Raw genomic sequence first — 23941 nt, 5'->3', positions numbered from 1 at the left:
TCACAAACCCCTCACCCTGAATGGTCCTCTTGAAGAACGCCTTGCAGGCCTCACAAGACGAGACGCCGTAGTGGTACCCAGACGCGACGTCTCCGCACACCAGACAGAGGCGCTTTACACCGTCAGGACTGGCGGCTCCGTCCTGCTCCGACACAGTGCCGCTCACCAGGGAGCCCAGCGTGGAGGAGGAGGAGGAAGAGCAGAAGTCCAGTGCCTTGCCGTTCTCCAAGCTCACCGGGGAGATGTTGCCGCTGTCCGGCCCCGGGCTGTCGCCCTGGTATGAAGGGTCTGACCCATAGTCGTCCTGCGTGGTGGGGTAGTCGGCGAAGAAGTCCCGGGAGAAGGGTTCGTCCAGAGAGGGCTGGGCACAGCCCCGCCCCAACCCCAGGGGGCTGGTGGGTTCACACTTGATGGGCGTGTCCAGTTCCATGCTGGACCACACGATGCCCAGATGGTAGGCTAAGCTGGCTTCCTCGCTGTCCTGCGCGCGCACGCGCGCGCGCACACACATACACACACACACACACCAGAGAGGAAGGAGGGGGAATGCATTAGTTTAGGGAGTGATAATAGTATGCTTTTGTGACAATTACGTGTGCATTAAATATCACAACATGCTACTTATCAAAATTGAGAATGGTTTCAAATCATGTGATCTGTATTACGTGTGTCTGTAATGAATCACCAGTCTTGTTGTTTATATGTTTTGTTTTTGCTTGTAAGTTTGTTGTTGTTTTTGTCTGTTTGTTGGCTTCTTGTTTTGTTGTTGTGTTTTCCTGGTGTTTTATATTATATGTAAACAAAGTGAGTCTGTTGAATAACCGCTTTTCCTCTGCATGGCTATGTTTGTGTGTATACATGTTCATCCTTACAGTTACGCGTGTTAATGGCAAGCTACAAGACTCTCTCTCTCTTTCTCTGGGACAACACATTTTGCAATTAAGCAGACACTAGTGAGGAAATTTGTAATGCTGGCCTATTGTTTTCACTGCTTAATTCAATGTCCACAATTCAACTGTTTTAAATTTTTTCCGTATCGATAACCACAACAATGACATTGCAGAACAATTGTGTGGCCAAAAATCTTGAACAACAACAGCAGCAGTTCCTTGTCAAAAGTGTTCCAAAACATAAAAGAAATGATACTCTCTTCGGTACAAAGAACTTGTATCATCACAAGTTTCCATATTTGAATGTGAAACAGAGTCGAAAACAACTCAAGACATGGCTAGTTTGTCCACCGCAGTCCCCCCAACCACCACACCCCATCCACCCCATACCCCCTCCAAACATGTCCAATGCCGTGGATGATGTGTGAGGATCGACCAGTGTGTGCAGTGAGTTTAATCCTTCCCAAGTCAGTGATCTGGGCAGAACCATTCACATCATTCACCAGTCCTCGCCCAAGTGGTCTCTACCGACCAATATTGCATGTGTTGTGAGACTGAAGGGCCACTGGCTGACACGTTCTGTTTATAGACCAGTGGATCAACGTTTGGCAAAACTGATTGCATACACGTCATCTCTTGGCAAGTTTATTCCATTTCCATTGATTTGTGTGGTTATTCGCGGTTTAGCACGTCCTGACACCATCCATGGTGACTCGGGATGCATGCCAACGGACATCCACATTGACCACAGGTCAGCCTATACTAACAAGGAGGATAATGGTGTGGATGGTGGGGCTGTTTGGGAAGTAATGATCCCCGCCCTGATGTTTTGAGTGACTGAACCTTCCCCATACAGTGACCACTTCAGTGTTCCCAATCGATACGGACGTGACGGCAGATGGTCGGGCGCACGACAGCGAGGACGTAGGCTGCGAGTGCACTATATCCAATAGGCCTTCCGAAAAAGAAAAAAAAAAGTTCTGGCAGCTGACATCATTAGCGGCAGGCAGATCAATAGTCAGGCTACCCCGCCTACTACAACAAGGAAACGCTGACTGCACCTGGCATTAGGCGTGTCACCATTTCTCCCCGGGTTCACCAACCTACCACCCACTGGGCAGAGCTGGATACACACGAATGTTCACCGACTGCAGGTGCTCTCTCTCTCTCTCTTCCACGTGGAAAGCGCTGCTGGTTCCACATCAATACATGCAGCTAGCGGTGTAAGCTGATTCGGTGTCAAGCGAACAGGTCGGTGACATAAAGGAAGAGCTAATTATAGCGCTGCTTCATAATCATCTCTCTCTCTCTCTCTCTCTCTCCTCGTCATCAATAGTTTCTAAGGCGGTAGATACTGATCACGGGGTGTTATGATGAGCTAGTTAATCCCATGCCTGGCAAGTCCATTACAGTCCCGAAACATACTACCAGCTCTTGTCTACAACTATTAAGCCGTTCTGCACGAAGCCTTCTGTTTAGTTTTGTTTAAACCACCATCCGTTGTAAGTCGCTGGTATGCAAACAGAACATCTATGTCTGATATTGTGTATTTCATTATTACACACACACACACACACACATATATATATATGTGTGTGTGTGTGTGTGTGTGTGTGTGTGTGTGTGTGTGTGTGTGTGCATTTGTTGTTGTTGCTATACATCTCTCTCTCTCTCTGGGATTTTTTCTTCTTCTACTTTTACTTCGTGTAAAAAAGCAACTGTTGTTTAGTGAATTCACCATCATGAAATAAATATATAACTTGTACCTGGTGACAACTTGGCCCACGTGGTTCAATTTGTTGGAAAACAGATTCCATCTGGCTAACAGGTATATGTCTTCACACACACACACACACACACACACACACACACATGTATACATACATACATTAACATACATACATACAATACCTACACACACACACACACACACACACACAAACACACACACACACACACACACACACGTAGACAGTGATGTACACACACACACACACACACACACACACACACACACAAAATAAATAAATAAATAACACACGCACGCACACATGTGCCACAAACATGCACTGAACGAAACCTGCATCGTTAAACGCACTAGCCCAACGTGCCACGGATAGAGATAAACCTTGAGAGACGTAAACTATCCAGCCCTCCTAGTTCATGCACCGCCACTAATACACCTGCAGACTGCCATCAATGTCCTGAACCACAACCATTCACCATCTCCTCCATCCATCACCACAGCTCCTCATGTGATCCACAGCCCTCACCCCCTACACTATCGATGACATTCCCACACAGGGGGACCATTCCACAGTTGCTCATAAAGACGTGATCAATAATCGCCAGCTTGTGGCAGCGTGGTAAGTTTGGGTTTTTTTCATGGGCTATTAGATGTGAAATCTGAACGTGCCAGACCATCGGACTAACCTCTTATTGAAGGAATGCGTAGGGATGGGGTGGTCATGGGAGTAGTGTAGGGGGACACGAGGAGTGAAACAGGAAAAAGAAAGAGGACGACAGGCAGATCAGAAAAAAGAAAGAACGATAGTAGTAGTAGTAGTAGTAGTAGTAGTAGCAGCAGCAGCAGTAGTAGTAGTAGTAGGAGTAGTTGTCGTATAACCACTCGTCAACAACATACAAAGAACGGAAAAGTATGTAACTATGTAAAAGAATAATAATAAATAAATAAATAAATAAAGTAAAAAGGAAAAGAGGAGGAAAACTGTACATCTGACTGGACATCTTCACAACGCCCTGCCATGTGCCTCACCAGATCAACTCGTGGCCAAAAACTAATGGTTATCTATGCAAGCAGGTAGTGGGGCGTACGCAATCCAGTTTGGCGCAGCCGCAGACTTAACCACCTCGCCCTGTCACAGCCCACTGCACGTGCCACACGTACGCTGGGTGAGTGGTCAGGAAGGGGTCATCAGTCAGGCGGCACTGACACTGTGCAGCCCTGTCCCGAGATGCCAAAGTATAACATCTTGTGTATGTAACCGTATTCATCTATGGGGAATCATTTGTTTATTCATAAATTGGAAGTTCCACTTCACACCACAACAGAGGAAGACATTTTAATAGCTCTAGCAGTTCAAAGGAGAAGGGGATGAGCGATAGAAGTGAAGGTGGAGGAGAAAACGAGAAGAACCTGTGTCACGGTACATTCAAGATTTAAAAAAGCAATCCTACTACTGTTAACTAACAGCCGTCATATTCAGAATTTGAACGTTAAATGCTTGCAGACACCATATGTTCGCTTTCCGCTTGTTTCTCTGTCAATCGTGTGGATATTTATGTCATTCTGATCAATGATTTGTTTCAACTGTGGGTTTGTTCGTATCGTGTGAGGTTGTTTTGTGTGTGGGTTTTTTTGGGTTTTTTTTGGTTGTTTTTTTTTGTTTGTTTGTTTTTTTAAGATTTACAAGAAACATGCCTCTGTACAACATGGACATCGAGATCTTTTCTTTTCTTTTTCTCTCCCCCCCCCCCCCCCCCCCCCCCCCCCACGATTGCTTCAAACCTCGTCGTGCTTGGCAATAAACAAAAATTTAAAAAAAACAAAACAAAAAAAACAACTGTCTTCAATCCCTGACTTGAAAAATAAATTAAATTAAAAATCAAAAACAAAACAATAAAAACCCCGACACGCGTCTTCAGTATGGGTTTGGCAGTGCGTGGTGCCCAGAAGCTGCTAAACTGTCAATCAGCCACACACCTCGGCCTACGTAACATGTACAAGCCAGCCCCACGGAGCGGCAGTGCCGCGCCAAGCAGCTGACCTGTCGGTGCTGGCACTGCTCCCTGTGTTCCTCTTGGTGCCACAGGACCCTACCTGTCCAGCACAGAAGTGTGTGTGTGTGTGTGTGTGTGTGTGTGTGTGTGTGTCCAGATTGCTAAACCCTATAAGACGTGTACCGCACTGGTCTTTTTAACAGCTTTCAGGTGCAGTGCATGCCATGTGTGCATACTGTGGGGCAGGGCGTGGTGGGGTGGCATCGAAAAGGTGGAAAGGTGAAAAGCCCGCTGCTACACCTCGCTGTGACGAAAAGGCCAGTTTGTGCTTACATTATGTAAACGCCAGTGGAAGTGTTTGATACAGCTCTGTGGAGTGCGGGCGGTTGGGGGTGGAGTGCGGACGGTTAGGGGTGGAGTGCGGACGGTTGGGGGCATCAAAAATAGTAAATATGCACGTTCATACAAACCCTCTAACAGCCGATAAAGCAGTCACTGATAGTACGGAGAGCCGAGACTAACAGACACCCCCCTTTCCCCGCCTCTCTGTGTGTAGGATGGGAATCCCATCAGACCGCTTTTTGTGCCATTGAGCACGGCGACTAGCGAGTATCCCTTCTGCCCCGTGCTGACGATTTACTGTTTTATGGCTTTGAAAAGAGGGGGAGGGGGTTGGTTGGGGGGGGCCGGGGGGGGGGGGGGTCTGTGTGCTGCGAGTGGATTGGGCAGGTGGAGAGAAAGAACGCGAGGAGTATATGTGAGAGGATGAGAGGAGGGTCCAACAGAAAGAGAGAAAGAAAGAAAATCATGACTAGCTGTGCTGGAGTCAGAGTGGCGATGTGGGCAGAACAATGGGAAGTGGGGATCTGGGGGGAGTGTGGGGGTGTGGGGGAGGTAAAAGGACGGGCAGGAGGATTAGCTGGGAAAGGAGGAGGGGTGGGGGGTGGGGGGGCAAACTCAGTCACACGAAACAGCTCGTGGAAAAGGATTTCAAAAGCAGAAAAAGAGCAGTCACAGTGTTTCAAACATAGAGCTGCAAGACCCACGACAATCTAAAGCCACCCTGATTGGTGTGGAACTCTTTCAATTAACGGGGTTTGGGTGGTGAAAATACACAATTTCTATGAACGGGGGAGAAGAACGTACGAATGAAAGGTGAAAGACCATGTTCTGGTGATAGCTGATGTTTGTGCCCTCAACCTCTCCCTCGTCTGCATGAAGAGGTCCAGACTGTTGACCTGAAGATAGTTCTGGGTAGCACGTTACCAGCTATTGAACTGATGTGCGTTGAAACAAGTACTGTGATTTTTTTTTTCCTGCCAGGGGTGTGCCTTCAGGCAGACAGTGTCTGAATCTGCATGAAAATTACAAAAATCTGTGTTTCAGCCATGCCAGTTTGGATCCGTGCTCTACTCACCCCACTGACTGAATTCATACCTTTTCGTCACTTGTTACTACTGCCTCACTGCTACCGCGGCCCCGCCACAAACACTGTGGTTCTCCCATCCCACTCAACTCTACACAAAACCACCAAGAATATGCCAACAACAACAAAATTCGGACTTGTACTAACAGCGTGGGAACATGAATCTTGGCGCCTCCACTCCACCCCACCATACCCTCTTCTTGAGCCCACCCGTCTCCTCCCCACCATCCATTCTACCCCAACCGTCCTTCTGTACGTACCGCCCGAAGCACTGCGAGCCGTTATAAACGTCAACAGCAATCGAACGGCGCTACCTGGAATCTACTAGTATCGCCTGAGCGAGTGCCTGCACTATTATATCGCTGGGGCAACCCGCTCGTGACGTCATGAACCAAGCGGAGCCTTTTTGGATCAACTGGAAAGTAAAAGAGGGGGGCGGGGCGGAGTCAATCCTACCACCTTTACGTCCCCTCCCCCCCCCCTGCCCCCCCCCCCCCCCAACACACACACACACATACACACGCATGCATGCACGCACGCACAAACACACACACACAGACACACACACAACGCCCCCTATACTCCTTTTCCGTCCGTTCAGCACGACAGGAGTTGCAGACGACAGCAAGAATTTCTCCAATTGATTGTCGATCGTTCACTGTACTGGTCTATAGCAGATATTGGACAGTGAGTTCAGGACTAGTGTGTTAACAGTTAACGTCACGGCAGCAGCAGACTTGATGATGATGGTAACTTACTGACAGAAATATATGGACATTCCGAATTTCGTGATTGCATGTGTAGAACTAGTTGTCATTATTGTTTTGATCAGTTCAAAACATCACAGGGATTCCACAAAAAAACTACAGCTTTGCTGAATGTCCGTTCTCTTCAAGACTACGTCATGCGACGATGTAAGCTTGACATACATACAATGTATACCTATCAATAAAGTCAACTGTCCACTAATTACCGTGAAAAAAGTATACACACATACACACACAGAATGGGACACACACACAGAGAATAGGACACACAAACACACACACACACATTATATTATATATATATATACATATATATATATATATATATATATATATATATATTTATTTATCTGGTTGGTTTAGCCTAAGTCAAGTTTTATAACTCTTTGTTCGTTCAGTTAGCTTACTCACTTTTATTAGCATCATTTACGCAAGCAGAATAGTGACGTCGGCTGTTCTGGTTAGCAACCGATCGAACTGCCTCCCACCCATCCTCTTCCTACCGATCTACTCCCCCTCCTCTCTGCCCACACAAGCGCGTGCGAACTGTAGTAAAAGCTCGAAGGAAGAGAAAGGCCCCAGGCATGCTACCTAATCAAAGATCTAGAGCTGTCCACTGCGGGATGGAAAGTCGAAGAGAAAGAAACACACTGGAAAGGGTCAATAAAAACCCAAGTGGAATGTGCATGCTTTCCATTACCAGCCATTGATGCAAACATCTGAACAAACCAGACATTACCCAAACGAATGAATAAATAAAGGAACACATCAACAATTAAAGGAAGAGGTACAGTGACTAAGTGGGCTCACAATCACACACAAAGGGGAGGGCGGAAAGGTTAAACAGTGATCTTACTGAGTCAGCATCCAGCATGCCGCTGGACAACAGAGTGTCTTCGTTATTCAGAAGGTTTTCCAGACTTGCTGCTGTCGCTGTACCGTCCTCACCTTCCGGGGAAGGAAAAGGAGCCGGTGAGAAGGAGCACACTGGGAGAGACAACACACACTGTGTGGTGGGCACAACGGATGAACAACTTCACAGCATCTCGCCCACAAACACCGTCAACGCAGGAACACCACCGCCACAACAACAATGTATCCAGATACTTATGTTGTTAGTGTTCAGTGCAGAAGCAAGCGTTCGAAAAGCACCCAATTCCAATTTCCAACAATTTTTGGTATTCGTTCTCTGAAACGGCGGACCGACCGGCACTCGTGCTGGCTGGCCTGATACCGCAGTGTTCACTGGCTGCCTTTTCTTTTTCTTTACCCAAGATCGCTCGCAGCTGGCACCAAGGGACCACGTCTTGTTCCCTGAATGTTGTTACCTTACCACACCGCTTACTGTCAATGACTGCTGAGCCATGGGCTCACTGCCTGCCAGAGCAAGCTACCTGTGAGCGCTTTTGTGGAAGAACCTGGCATTGTTACAAGCACTGCCTGGCCCTGTGCCCAACTGTTTGCGCACAACACACGTATTACGGGCCCCGACACAAACGGCGGGCGCACGTCACTATAGTGTTCAATGCAGTGTCTGTCTCTGTCTCTCACTCGCACACCAACATTCCTCAGCCAGGCACGCGGGTTTGTTACTTTTGAAACAGGCCCAGTGATGCAACGGCAGCGCTGTGTGCCGCTTCTGCCCCTACTGCCCTCTGCCCCAACTCTTCCCTCCTCAGCTCCATGCTTCACCAACCTCTTGCGGCTGATCGATAGTCAATGCCACTCGACCTGTCTCTAGTCTGTCTTTTGCTCTCAGGTCTGACCATTCCCATTCAGTCAGCATGTGGACGATCCGCGATCATCTGGCTGCCGTTCTGTGTGGCACCGTCACGGTGTGCTAACTCCGAGGATCTGCTGGAAGACTGATAAACTATACCCGTATCTCCTGCAACTTCTTCCTTGCCTATCCCAATTACTTCAAACTGACCCAATTCGCAGAAAGCCGCCAAAACACTTGACTGGAATGGTGAAGGGCAGGCTGTGAGTGCCCCTGAGAACGTTCACTACAGGAGCATCTACATGATGTAACAAAGCATTCCACGGGTCAGACCAACACTGGAGACATCAATAAGATTGTTGTTCCTAATCGATGGCAGCCACTTGGGACTATCAAATGAAACAACACAAAGAAATAACAGAATGCTTCTGGCCTGTTAAAAATATATGACGAACATTTGCTGCTGTTGTTCGTTTCTTCCCCTATATTTTCAAATGGTTGTGAAGAACGACTTTGATTTCGCCTTTAAATCGCTTCAGTTTCGGATGAACACAAACTGTGTAAAGAAAATACATGCCGTAACATTCAAACCACTCAGAACTACGACGCCATTCAATAATAACTCGCGTCTCTCTTTCCTCCCCGTTGGACGGAAATGTGACGCTGCCTACGAGACCATGCTGCCTGCGGTAATGGTGGCAAACATGAGTGATCCCGTTTCATTCCACACTACAAATAGCATCCACATCCCCCACTATTACTGTTCTTTCACAATCTCCAGCACATGTGATGGACACACACACCGCCTGATGACCCTCAGTGACCCAGGCTGGTGACCACAGAATGAACGTCCTGTCAGTGATTCACAGTCCCAGTTAAGCAGTGCAGTAAACACTGAATAGTCAAAAAACACCGTTTCAAACACTACCGCTCACTCTTGACAATGGATTAGCTGCGATCATGCGGGCACATCAAACAATAGTCAGCACGAAACGGCCGTTGCAAACTGACTGGACTGCTGCACTGCCTCCCGGAGTGACAAGGGAAACCCGTCACGGGTTTTGCTGTGTCGGACATAAAACAACGTGTGAAACAGGGACCGGCGAACCTACAACGTGGGCTTTACACTATCGACGTATGTGCCTGGCTTGGTCCGCGCTGCAGTTCACATGTGGCGGGCGACGAGCGTTAGACTTAGCCGCTAGTTAGTAATATACCAGCAGGATTTCATCACTACTCGCCCCGACCCCCTGTGACACGTGTGTGCGTGTGTGTTGGCAAGGCCGTTGGGTGTTCCGGCTGGGGAGGATAAGTGACCTGGGGCTCCCCCAGTGCAGGCACTGGACTTTGACCACAACGCTTCAATATGTCACTGATAGCCGTCTGCAAAGCAGGCCACCGCTGATACAGTCAAAGGTCACAGAGCTGCTTACTACGGGGAATCAAAGTAGGACAGACCGCAATACCACACGTGAGCGGTCAGGCAATATGATTTTTTTTTTTTTCAAACTGAAACGATGTGAGTAAACACACACAACTGGTCAACCCTAACGATCCTGATAAGTACAATGTCTTCGTGGGAAATCATAATATGGAAGTTTCATATCTGTAAAAGCATCATCTACACAGAGGTGGTCATGCTCTGACCTTGAGGTCAAGGTAAAGTAGAAATTCCCAAAATGTCTAATTGGTCAGCAGGCCAGAACAGGCTGATCATTGTCGTGGTCATTGAGGAAGGCATGACCTTGCACAGCATCTCATTATGTTTCATCGAAGCACTGTGTAATTTGATAAGAAATGTGCAATAAGAAATAAGTTGCTCAAAACGTTTCCTCGACTTTGTGACCTGAAATCACGTCGAACGACAGACCACTTTCAGCGTTCATTCAAACGATGTTGCACCTAGAGAAACAAACCGCACCGTACACGCGTTCGTACACAGATGGTGCAGAGGCACACAAACATATCCATCATTCAAAAAAAAAAAAGGACTTTACAAACCACATAACCAGACATCCCTTTTCACGACGGGACAGAGTATTCAGTTTCACTCTGGCATCACTTTCATTACTGAATTTCCTCATTTTCAAGATGCGCAAAATATTAATTTAAGCTGAACTGATACATGTATGTATGTCTTTTCCCCGGAACATACCACCCGTCTTTTATGCTGTTCTTCCATGACTCAACACGACTGATTTGACAATAATATCATTATCATCATTACTTCTCTAGTTCTCGCACGTAAAGCTAAACATAAAAGACATACGTCTGATTCCAACGCACTCCTCTCTCTCTCTCTCTCTCTCCGTATCTCTATCTCTCCCTCTGAGTGCGCGCGTGTTTGGATGTGTGAGGGTGTTTGTCTGGCTGGCTGTCTGTGTGGATTCATGCAAGTGTGTGCTCGCATCTACACACACACACACGCACGAACGCACACACACACGCGCACACACACACACACACACTAGCGCTCGATTCATCAGTTCAGCCAACGGTCTGGGCCAAACTGGCAGTCCGCCCGACACGCACATCACCCATGATCAGACAGTGACCGAAAACTAACTGGGCCAAGCACAGCGAGAAACGCCTTCCCAGCGACATGTAGAACAAGGCAACAGTTAAGGGAAAGCAATAAAAAGATTTTAACGGTAAGAACACACGCACACACTACAGAAAAAAAAAGTAGAAAGAATATGACAGACACACGCAGGCGCGGGCGTGGGCGCGCGCGCGCGCCTCAAGTTTTAATTGTCTTTTCACTCCTATTGGAGTATGGAGGATGACTAAAAAATGATTTCATGCCCAGAACAAATATTTCCAAACGCAACACAGGAAAAAAAAGAAATCAGAAGAAAAAAACACAAAGAAAACACAAATGTCTTTTAACCCCAAAAGTGTATATTGAAAACATTTGCAAATTTGATTACCCTACTTACAGCTTCAATGACTTTTTGCCTCCTTTGGGCATATGACAAAAATTAAAAACCGATTTCGAAGACATACCTTTTTCACGATTGATCATACATGGGACATTCCATCATAAAATGGATCTCATACCCAAGCACAGACATAAACAAACTTTACATAACCGCACCTCTTGTAGTATGTCTTTGAGTTAGTCATGAGGCATTTGACTTACGTATTTTTCTAAACCAAAATCAATACCATTAATACATTACACTGAATAATATCAAGTATATTTTTCCAGAATATTTTCATGTGTTTGATAAACACTAAGCTGGTCCAAATGCGAAACAATCTCGTTTTCACTAAAACATTAATTGGACACACACACACACACACACACACACACACACACACACACACACACAAGCGCACCTAATACACACATAATTTATGCAATCACACACTCGCGCGCACGCACACACACACACACACCACTACCACCACTACCATTTTAACTACATCACCAATGACTCACTAGTGATGGATGTACTTACTATAATCGTACTTACCATAATCATAAGATATTACTGGTGTGCAACAGCTGACTGAATTTCATCATGCGTCCGCCCAGATGTGTGTCGTAATCGCTCCCAGCCCTATCGTCAGTTTCACACGCCGAACAAGGAACACAATGCCCGCGACTGTGCCTCTCTACGAGGACATCCGCTTTCAGCCGTACGTGACGCGCAAATATCCCATAACCGCACCTGCTTTCCCCACCCCTCTCATCTCTCTCTCTCTGATCACTCACAGACGTCTCCATCCGATCAGATTATTTCAGATCATAGAGTTTATTTTGCATTGTGCGTGTATGTTTGCGAGTGCGCTCATATGTGTGTGTGTGTGTGTGTGTGTGTGCGCGCGCGCATATGTGCATGGGTATGTTCATGCGTGTGCGTTTTTATTTAAGTGAATTAACATGAATTCAAACCGGTTTAAAGTTGCTGCGTGTAGACCTGAAATCTTGGATAGATATTATGGGCAAGCTGCAAGATACAATGCAAGCCTATCAATGTACTATGACGTGTGCGACATAACCCAGTAAATGCATGCCGACCTTGTGAAACGTTCGGATCACCTGCAGTCTTTCCTATATTGTAATCATGTGTACTGTGGAACAGTTAAAGATTTATTTAAACCACCTATAGTCAGTGCATGAAGCACTTCCACAAAACAATGGCGGCATCACGCACGACTTAGCTTATCGTTTAACATCACATCCTAACATATGAACAGATTTCCTGAAACCATTACTAATAATAGTAATACCATTATTACACATGGTGAGATCGAGCAGTCATGAGGGTACACCGTCATTTTGGAAGCAAGTGATCGTTTGTTCACTAGAATCTGTATTACAATATAATCATGTTCATATTTCTAAATCATTAACACAATACGAGGTTCCCAAGCCAGATATTGCCCGAATATGTCTAGTAAAGTTGAGACCTCACTAATTTTGTTCACATTACAAAGAATTATTTCATCGGTTTTTCTATAGAAGATGAAAAAAAGGGGGGGAACAGTGAAAACACACACAAAAAGAAAGAAAAAGGGGAGCAGTGTGAACAAGGAGAAAGAGAAGGAAGAAGAGTAAAGGGAAGAAGGGTTGAAGGGAGGAGGAGGAAGGTGGTGTGTCTTTGGCAAGAATGTTATTTGAAACACAATTAAGAAGAGAGAAATAAAGAAGAAGAAAAGAAAAAGAAAGAATGAAAAGAAAAAAAAAGACAGCTCCTGACCCTTCCATGCCGCAGCCACTCCGCCCGACCGCTGTTAGAGTCAACATTTATTACTGATCCCTATCACACACACACACACACACACACACACACGCACACATCCCGTTTGTTTTGATTTTTCTATCAATGTCAAAGTACAGCGCCTGTGTTTTTCACGGGCATTTACAATTTTGTTCGGTCGTTCGGTTCGTCCTGCCACTCCCTATTAAAACGTTCAAGTGTCGCTATGAACTTGCAGTTTAAGTCGCTGACGCTTCAACTGAAACTGACAAGGAAGAACATTCTCTCTCTCTCTCTCTCTCTCTCTGTGTGTGTGTGTGTGTGTGTGTGTGTGTGCGTGTGTGTGTGTGTGTGTGTGTGTGTGTGAACAGACAGACACAAGAATGTTATTTGAAACACAATTAAGAAGAGAGAGAAATAAAGAAGAAGAAGCATGTTACAAACAAAACTGGCACGGAGAAATAGAGAGCAATGATAGGCATAAATGGTTCTATTTATCTAAATCAGTATTTCAAACAGAGAAGTATATAAAGATCGTAACAAATAAATGGCATAAAATCTGTTTTGCGAGGCTCAGATTGAGAGCACTTGGACTGAATGCCAACAGAAGATGGTTCTATTCTGTCTGGTTGTAATCAACATATATTTCGTTTTCTGTGGCTGCAAAATATGTCATTCAGTTCGGACCAATCAATAAATTGATTAATACTCCCCTGCAACGTTCTGGAAACTTCAGAAATAGCCAGAATGAGAGAGAAGAGGTGTCGAGAGTGGCGGATCGGTTGAGAGCAGACATTGTTATTTTAATTCAACTCAATTCAATTTGATTGATTTAGAACGCTAAAAGAGACAGAAGAGAAAAATGAAGGAAATGGAGTCATATCTGGAACTCCTTTTCCTTTTTATTTAAAAAATGCTCTCTCTCTCTCTCTCTCTCTCTCTCTCCCCCCCCTCCCCCCCTTCTCTCTCTCTACTCAAAGCAACCTACAATACTCACCGATTCAATGTGTCAAGATATGTTTTTTCATGCTATCAACAGAAGGAGAAAAATGAAAATTTAGAATGTCGAAAATGTTATCATGCAATTGGGTATTATGATTTTTTTTAGCTTCACTGTAACTGTGGTTTGATTTTTCCTTGCTCACGGTGAAAGACATATTACGATTAGATTGCTATTAGTATTATTTGCCATTTGATAGTTTTAGTACATGTCATTGTTTTATGTATTGTTCAATGTATAAATGTGTATGTCAACGCGTTACGAACTTTTGTTTTGACCCCTTACCGACCCCAGTCCTTTTGTATTGTGGGCCCAAGGTCGATGTGCATTAAAAAAAAAATTTAGTTCTGAGTTCTCTCTGTCTCTGTCTCTCTCTCTGATGAACGATTTAATTCCTTGCACTTGGCTTAATTACAAACACACATATTTTGTGTCCTTCTTCTGTCTGTCGTCTCCTTCACCCCCGAACCCCCCACCCCACTCCATCCCACCCTCCACTTCCACCCACCACCCCCTCTCTCTCCCCCCCCTACTTTCTACCCCCGGAACAGATTCATTTGTAGCCATCCTGTCATTCCCGACGACACGTGGACAGCTCGCAGTGACAAGCCACCCACCCACGCCCTCCATTAATTCACCACTTACCTCAGTCCATGACTCCATAAATCCCTGACGCTTCCTCATCCTCTCTCCTCTGAAGAAACCGGAGAGAGAAACAGACAGGGAGAAAGGGAGGGGGGAGGGGAGGGGAGGGGAGACACACAGAGAGAGGGGTGGGCGAAGCAAACGACAGACAGAAAGACACAAAGTAAGTAGCCCATGTGTGTATGTCTGTCTGTAATCCAAACCAAGAGCAGGAAATTAAATCGTTCATCAGATTTTTCAACAAACTCACATCACCTTTTGTTTAAATTTAAAAAGTATAATTGGACATTTACATTCACTCTCATTTATAGGCAAAATGTCAGTTATTTTTATAGAAAGGGCTCAGAAATGTGCAGTCATTATCACCTATTTATGTGAAACGTTTTGCTCTAATTAATTATTTATTTGTTTCGAGGAATCTGCTGCCCCGACCTGTGATGCCCGGTGAAAAGGAACAAAACACAGGAAACAGTTAAATTACAACATTACACTACAGTGTTAACAGTATCATACATAGTGAAACCCTACTTACTTGTGCTAAAAATACCCTTTAGCAACCCTTTAACGGGCAAAATGTCTTTCTGTGGACAGATGACATTTTTCAGGATGTGTACCAACTGTGACATGACATGACATGACATACACTTACGCCGGCGCGCTTAATTTGAGTTACATCATGTATATACCAGTATATAATATTATTTACTTTGTGCATGTTTTAGACAAAGAATGTCACATCACTAAGTGAACTGACAGTGGAGCACAAAAATCTGTTTGACAAGTTATGCATGTACCACAAAGAACAAGAATGACTTGGCAATCGTTTTCCGTCCTCTGCCAGCCGTGACTTCTTCTGCGTTCACTCGTATGCACACGAGTGGTCTTTTACGTGTATGACCGTTTTTACCCCGCCATGTAGGCAGCCATACTCCGTTTTCGGGGGTGTGCATGCTGGGTATGTTCTTGTTTCCATAACCCACCTAACGCTGACATGGATTACAGGATCTTTAACGTGCGTATTTGATCTTCTGCTTGCATATACACACGAAGGGGGTTCAGGCACTAGCAGGTCTGCACATATGTTGACCTGGGAGATCGTAAAAATCTCCACCCTTTATCCACCAGGCGCCGTCACCGTGATTCGAACCCGGGACCCTCAGATTGACAGTCCAACGCTTTAACCACTCGGCTATTGCGCCCGTCAGCCGTGACTAATACATGTGGTTTCTGAGTAATACCGGACATGTACAAGACGCTGAAACAGACACAGACAGATACTGAGACATAGACAAACATACGATAAACTATTAACACACACAGACACACACACACACACACACAAACGACACATGGATAGAACTATACTTGGTCGAGACAGGAAGACACAACTCTTCATCTTACTGATCAATAAACAGTAAAACGGACGGGCAGATGCACGTGTCAGTTGTGTATTGTATCTTCTTGAAATTACTCTCTCTCTCTCTCTCTCTCTCTCTTCTCTCTCTCTCTCTCTTTCTCCCTCCCCACCCCACCCCAACCCCCCGCCCTCGGGTAAGATGAAATCAGAGATATGATCTACTCCCCATCATCATCACCACCACACTCTTCGCCACCTTCTCCCTTTCTCTTACTCCCTCCAAGATTCTTATTATACTCTTATAATTAAACCCACCAGACAAACATCGATGCTTGATACAGAATCAACGCAAATAAAGGCCTCGGGACGAAAGAAATACGGAGACAGGCAAACTGAACTGAGACGTGGACGAGAACGAGAGGAAGGAGAAGGGGAGGGGATAGGATGCATGGTGATGGTGAGACGTGAATAGCCTCGGGCAGAATGACTGGACAGTCAGACGGCGCGTGAGCGTGTCAACTGGAGATGGGAAGAAACAGGCAGCCCAAGGCAAGACCCACAATCACAATTCTATCGATCGGTAGTCTCCCTTCTACCCGTCCTTTTTCAGTGAAGGCGAAACAGAGATTGAGATGCTAACTGTTCACGTATGTGGGCGCGTTCACACACATGCAAACACGCGCGCGCACGCACACGACAGAGAGAGAAAGAGAGAGACAGACAGACAGACAGACAGACCGACAGACACTGAGGGTGAGCGAGTGGGTTCGTGCAAAGAGAAATCCCCAAGTGGCGAGAACAGATCATATATATATGTACTGCGAGTTCAGATCGCAAATCTGAATCGTCGTCCTGTGAGGCCAGAACAGGTAAATCACATGACCACACGCAACAAGAGCATGCACTGCCACTCTACAGCCACGCTGGTGTAAAACCTACCACTGGCACCCTGTGTGTGTGTGTGTGTGTGTGTGTGTGTGTGTGTGTGTTGTGTGTGTGTGTGTGTGTGCGTGCGCGCGCGCGCGCGTATGTTTGTGTCTTTGTCTGCCTGTGTTTGTGCATGTTACTCTGCGCGCAAGTGCGCGAAAACGGAGAAATAAATCCGCTCTGTGAATGCTTATTCACTGCGCCCGAATTAGTGTTTCATTTCAAACACAAGAATACTTGACAGGCATATTATATATATGCAAACAATTTTTTCCGTGGTATAACCCGAAGTCACCACGGCATTCTGGATGACACAGTTCAGATGGCCAAACGTGCAGTCACTGAAGAACACACACACACACACACACAGCTGTGCCTGCTCTCTCTCTCTCTCTCTCTCTCTCTCTCTCAAGTGGCATATAATCTGTTTTGCGAGGCTCAGATTGAGAGCACTTGGACAGAAGATGGTTCGATTCAGACGTAGCAACATCCCCTTGCCCAATGTGTGGCGAAAGCCCAGAAGATGAAAACCATTTCAAATTTAACTGCAAAAGATACGAAGAATTGCGGGAAAAAAAATGTACCCTTTTCAATAAAGCTCCAGTGCTGAGAAAAGTTTTGTTCGGCACACTGATGACAGAAAATGAAGATATGATACTCTCACTAGCAAAATATGTATCCGAGGCAGTAAATATACGTAAAACGTCTACTATCAGTCCAAATATTCATTAATTAATTATAAACTTAGTATGGGCTCTATGAGAGGAGGAAAAAAGGCATAGACAAAAGGAAGGGTTACATTTAGATGGTCAAAGGGGATTAAGATGGTTAGGGGAAAGGAAGATAGTATGGAGGGAAAGGGAGGGGGAGAGAGGGGGGGGAGAGTGACGGTGTGGGGCGGTGAGATTGAGAGGGATATACAAAGAAAAGAGGAAGGGGAGAGAGAGAGGGGTGACAGATTTTCAGCTATTCTTCCATCCTCGTACTGTCTTTGTTAGTCTTTGTCTGTCGGTCTGTCTCTACCCTAAACTAAAAGCTGTGTAAACGACACCGACTGGACGACTAAGCGTTCTGGAGCTGAAGCTCCGAGTTCATACAGCAGCCGAATCACGGGAAGTTATAACTAATATAAGAGGAAATGGGGAGGAAGAGAATGAGGTTGACCGAGAGAATGAGGAAGAGAGATGAGAGAGACAGACTCAGAGACTGAGACTGAAAGAGTTGGGGTGGAGAGAAAGAGAGAGAGATGGGGCAGAGATAAACAACTCAGATCGATTTGAAAAGACAGTGGTAGCTGGACAGACACCCTGGGCCAGTAAATCTGACACACTGTCTGTCTGTCTACACTGCCTCTGTGTGTGTGTCCGTGTGTGCGTACATGTGTGTGTGTGTGTGTGTGTGTGTGTGTGTGTGTGTGTGTGTGTGTGTGTGTGTGTGCAAGGCCGAAGTATGCAAATGCCATTATATGTAAAATATATTCTAAAAAAATATAAGATCGTATCTAAATAATACACCTTTTCCTATTTCCCCCTATGTCCCTCTAATATATGTATATGTATATATATATATATATATATATATATATACACACACACACATATATATATATATGTGTGTGTGTGTGTGTGTGTGTGTGTGTGTGTGTGTGTGTGTGTGATATATATATACATATATGTATATATATATATATATATTTTTTTTTTTAATAATGAGTACAGGCTGTTAACAATATACCAAAAAAAAAAGCATTCCAATTTTAATAAAACAACCAGCACTGCAAACTACTTTCTCTGATCCAGTAATCCTTCCTCCACCCTCCCCCCCCCCCCACCCCCCCCTTTTTTTTTTAAATAATGTGTGAAAGAATCATAATGTAAATTATGTTGTGGTGCATGACAAACTACAGTAATACTACTGACTGAACATGTGCAAATAGGTCTTATATAGAATCTCCTGTAAAAGAAAATAAAAACAATAATATTGATAATTAAAGTTTAAAAGAATAAACAAATTAAAAACAGACAAATGAACAACCTCTGCTGATTACAAATTATCAAAGTCTTAGAAAATCACAGGCAATTGGTTTGGATGAAACAATGACAGATTAGAAAAAAAAAAGTGAGTACATGTAATAAATTATGTACAGCATACGCATTCTAAAAAAGAAAGTGTGTGTGTGTGTGTGTGTGTGTTTCTCTGTCTGTCTGTCTGTCTCAGTGTCTGTCTGTCTGTCTCATGTCTGTCTGTCTGTCAAAATCAGACTGTGACTTACAAGAGTATTGTTAAATGTGATATTGTTATTATGGTAATTTAACATGGCCCTGATAAATGATTCTGTATATACACTTTGTATTTCGACTCAACAGAATGTGTATAAGACTATAACAGAATATTTCCTAAAACATCAAGTGTCAGGTTTTGGATAATAAATTTGTAACTTCTTATAGTCTATGACCCACAAAGAACTTCCAATAAAAATCCATCTTAAAAAATTCTGCAAGCTATCAACTTTAACAATTTTAGTAGTACTATAACAAACAAAAATACTGATTGAGAAATACATGCCTTGGAGTTAGAACTTAATTCATACAACATATACATAGTTATACTATAGTTAATTTTTTCATATGCCTGTAAATTTAAAAAAAGTATAATGCAAATAACTTATTCAATAAGATTCAGAAAAATGAGAGATTGTTTTAAATGTTTTTTTCTGCTCCCAGTCCCATACCACATTGTTAATTACAGAAAGATTTTTCTTACATAGAAAATGTGTAAGTTTCCATGAGTACTTGCGATAATTTGTATAATTACTATTTACATTTACGATGAGGACTAACATCAAGTACCTAAATTTATGTGGCATTTCAATGTTCTGTGTCTGATCAATAAACTTGGTACATTATTTTAATACCTTTGTTTTGTGCTGTTGAACAGTGTTTCAATTATAACCAATTCTGTGTGTGTGTGTGAGTGTGTGTGTGTTGTGTGTGTGTGTGTGTGTGTGTGTGTGTGACTGTGTGTATGTGCAAGCATGGACAATGTTTGATTCTGTGCAACATGTATTACATAGTGTATGTCTGTATTCAGTTTATGTCTGTGTGATTATATACATTATCTTTGTACATCACTACATGCATACATATCTGGAACAACTATTTACTGTGTCTTCTCAGAAAAGTCATGGTTCACTAATCAGGCTGTGAAAATATGTGCAGTTTTATTGGGTGTTAGTGTTACTGTTTGAGTTGCAAGTTTCAGTTTCAGTAGCTCAAGGAGGCGTCACTGCGTTCGGACAAATCCATATATGCCACACCACATCTGCCAAGCAGATGCCTGACCAGCAGCGTAACCCAACGCGCTTAGTCGGGCCTTGAGAAAAAAAAAAGAAAAAAAAAGAAAAGGTGAATAAATAATAGATAAGCTTACATAAATAAATAAATTAATACATAATAATTATAATATAGAAAAAGGTAGTAGTAGTAATAATAATAATAAATAAATAAGACAACAATGATGATAAATAAGCAAATAAATGTAAAACATGAAGACACACATTCACACATACGCCCACACATGCATAACAAATATGCACCAAACATGCAGTTTCACAGATATGAAAGCACAGTCAAATACATATAAATGTACATGAGCTCCAACACACACACACACACACACCACACACATTACCCTGCACCTCCTCTACCCCCCGTCTCCACACACTCATTTCTAGTCTACGTATCGCAGCTTCCACGGCACACACACACACAAACACACACACACACACACTCACAGAGATGAACACTTACTTGTACAAGCACACACACACATACGCCCATATCTCCCACCCCCAACCCCACACACATATATACAAAGATATATATATATATATACGTTCCAATAACCTGTTGCTCCCACAGTGTAGGCATGCATACACTCACATACCTCATCCTCTACCCCACCTCCCCTCCGCACCCCCACCTCCCCCTCACACACACACACACACACACACACACACACACGCACGTGCACAGAACTCTTCTGACACTTGTGTACACTTACACTCTCGCGCATGCACAAACGCACTCAAAAGCACAGACCCACACATACACACAAACACACACATACAGAGGCTGCCACTGATGGCCGCAAGAGGGATGGGAAAAGATCTCTAATGCCAAGAACGTGGCGTCTAGTGTGTTGCTCAGTCTACTGTATTTGGAAAAGCCCACAGAGACTCTGTTCCGTTTTGAAGAAATTTGCGCAATGTTGGTTTGGAAATGATGCCGATATTTATTTGATTTGCAAAGCATCGTGCTCTACCTTTCATGTTAGACCTACGGCCGCTCCCTCTCTCTGCTTTTATTTATTTGAAGCAATCGATGGTGTGATGGCCTTGTACCTGTTCTTTTTGATATTCTTTGACTTTTCTGAGGATTTCCGATTTTCCTAGATGTAGGCCGCTCGTTGGTGTTGCATTACCAGCAAGTCTGTCAGCTCGCTCATTTCCCTTAGCACCTGCATGTCCCGAGCAGTAGTCGCAAACAGAATCACTCACTATACAAAATCAATGTGAATGCATCAGCTGTGATTAAATCATATATACTGTCTGCAAATTACACACTTCTGAATCTTATTGAATAAGTTATTTGCATTATACTTTTTTAAATTTACAGGCACTTGAACTTACAACTGAATCATGTCCACTTGTTCTTGTTTATCCAAAGATAAAACTCTTATCTATTTAGGAATTTGTAATTGTTGAATTATGTACATAATGATAATTATTACCAGGCCTATCTCCAATAAAAACAACAACAACAAAAGTAATGTACACAAATCCACCCAATTTGATAATAATCCAGATATTGAACTTTGACTTTTTCCCAGTGATCTTAACCAAGTCAAATGAGTAGTGGAACATGTTCGAGGTTCCTGCGTTGTACTTTTCTTTTTCTTTTTTTTTTAAATGTATAATTCATACAGCTTGACAATAAGTACAAAAGCAAAATTTTCAGTTATAATGTATTCAGACCCAAATAGCACGGGTGTATCATGATACCTGTGCTGTGTGAAGGCAGTCACACCCATGAATCAATTAGCAGAGCACGATCAACGTGACAACGTGACATAATCATCACATCAGTTGAAACAAAGGCACACAACGCACAGGAAGCCATGCTGCGCCGGCTGCTCACTAAAGTCACATCGGAAAGAATTTTGCTTGAGTGGCTAATTGCCAGACTTGTCTGTCGTTATAAACCACCTAAAAGATGAATGACTGAAATGAACTTGCTTACCTTCTTGATTGAAAGTCACACTAGCCACAGTCTATATCGTTAAACAGCAATATTATTTGCACAAAGTCAGAATCGTAATTTATGGAAAGATTAAACCACGTGCACCGAAGCCGTGGGTCGGCTTCCCGCGAGTAGCGTCCCTTTACCGACCACATGGTCGTGTTCGAACTCCCTCCCATATGTATGTCATCAATGAAAACATCTTAAAACCAACACCCCACATCAACACAACCACGCAACAAAGTTGACTATAATTCGTGTTCGCTGTCAGTTTTTCCATGAACACATACTTTATGCTTCGGATTGTTTGGGTTTTTTTCCGTCACGATCAAGGCGAGGCAATGCCGTCTGCTGCAACGCGCAAAGAAAAAAAAACCCACTCGCTCTCAACAGTAACAATGAAAGAAAGAATCCAAAGACATAACGACCAACCTCCATTCCAGTTTGGGGTAGCGTTTTGTACGGATCACAACAATCAATGGAAAACCTGGTCTCACAGTGTCCTCCACACTCCTGCATGGTCAAGCTTGAAGTGAAGCAGACGGATTCTCCAGCCGAGAAGACTGTTGAGACAACAGACATTTGATTGGCCGAAAACAGGCCATCCCCAAGAGTGCACCATCCAATCAGGCCAGAGTCTGTCGTCGTCCTTCACCCCTCCTCAACATGACAGTCAGCCATGCCGACGCGATGAAATGCGAATGGACGGGAAGGGTTTGCACACGACGGCAGAAGCGAGATTGAGATGTGTAACTAGATACTTACTTTACTAGCGAAAGGTGTCTCAGCGACTTGTGGTTTCGCTTTGTTGCCGGGATCTTGTAGAACAGCTCCGATTACCAGAGGAAAGGTTGACGGTAGCAGCACGAATCCCCCTCCCTGCACTTGAGTCCGGTGGGCCAAACGCCGCACTCCTGTGCAGTAGCGATTGCGTCAGTGCTCCGGCACCACAGACGTACTCTGGGCCTGCACGCCTGCTGACGCGGCGTGTTCGATCTGGGTCAAGTTCACAACACTGTGCCCATCGATTTCCAGTTCTGCACTCTTTACTGCCTTCGACTTGAAGACGAGACAGGAGATCGAGGCTGACCACATTCAGATTGGCGTGGGGTGTGTCAAATGCTGAACTTGTCAGCAAAGTTTACTTTCCATTCATTTCATCTTACCCTGGCGCCTGCCAGTGTATTGTTTAAACCGTCATTACGTGTTTTATTTTTGGGTATATATTTGTTCAAATAAACAAGTAAAACATTGAACTGTACATCTCAAAACTAACAAAACGGAAGTTTGTCATCTAACCAGACAATCGCATTATCGTAGCTTAGAAATTGTGGAGACAATCCCCGGGATCGTATACAGAGAACTTTTAGCTGGTTGATTCACACCTCAGTTGAAATACAAAATAATTTATTTTTCCAAAATTGAGATAGCCGTCAAGGATCAGTGTGTGACAGCAATT

At 44.1% G+C, this 23941-nt stretch overlaps 1 protein-coding gene across 5 annotated transcripts in view; it reads right to left on the bottom strand.

Annotated features, from left to right (window-relative positions):
• LOC143295991 (estrogen-related receptor gamma-like) overlaps positions 1-23393 on the bottom strand; it is an 84707-nt gene extending 61314 nt beyond the window's left edge. The window contains exons 1-2 of one of the 5 annotated variants that reach the window (XM_076607723.1): positions 23248-23393; positions 16-481 (exon numbers count right to left, since the gene is read on the bottom strand). In XM_076607723.1, the coding sequence (XP_076463838.1) occupies positions 16-430 (415 nt within the window). In that variant the 5' untranslated portion in view covers positions 431-481; positions 23248-23393. Of the gene's footprint in view, positions 1-15; positions 482-7680; positions 9767-12023; positions 12228-22482; positions 22605-22914; positions 23036-23247 lie in introns of those variants that run through there. The other 4 variants (XM_076607720.1, XM_076607724.1, XM_076607722.1 and 1 more) reach the window with 4 other exon arrangements.
• Positions 23394-23941: the final 548 nt, after the last annotated feature.

Source organism: Babylonia areolata, chromosome 21 (assembly GCF_041734735.1).
Source record: "Babylonia areolata isolate BAREFJ2019XMU chromosome 21, ASM4173473v1, whole genome shotgun sequence".
NCBI classification, from domain to species: Eukaryota; Metazoa; Mollusca; class Gastropoda; order Neogastropoda; family Buccinidae; genus Babylonia; species Babylonia areolata.
This window is presented reverse-complemented; position numbering and strand designations above follow the sequence as displayed.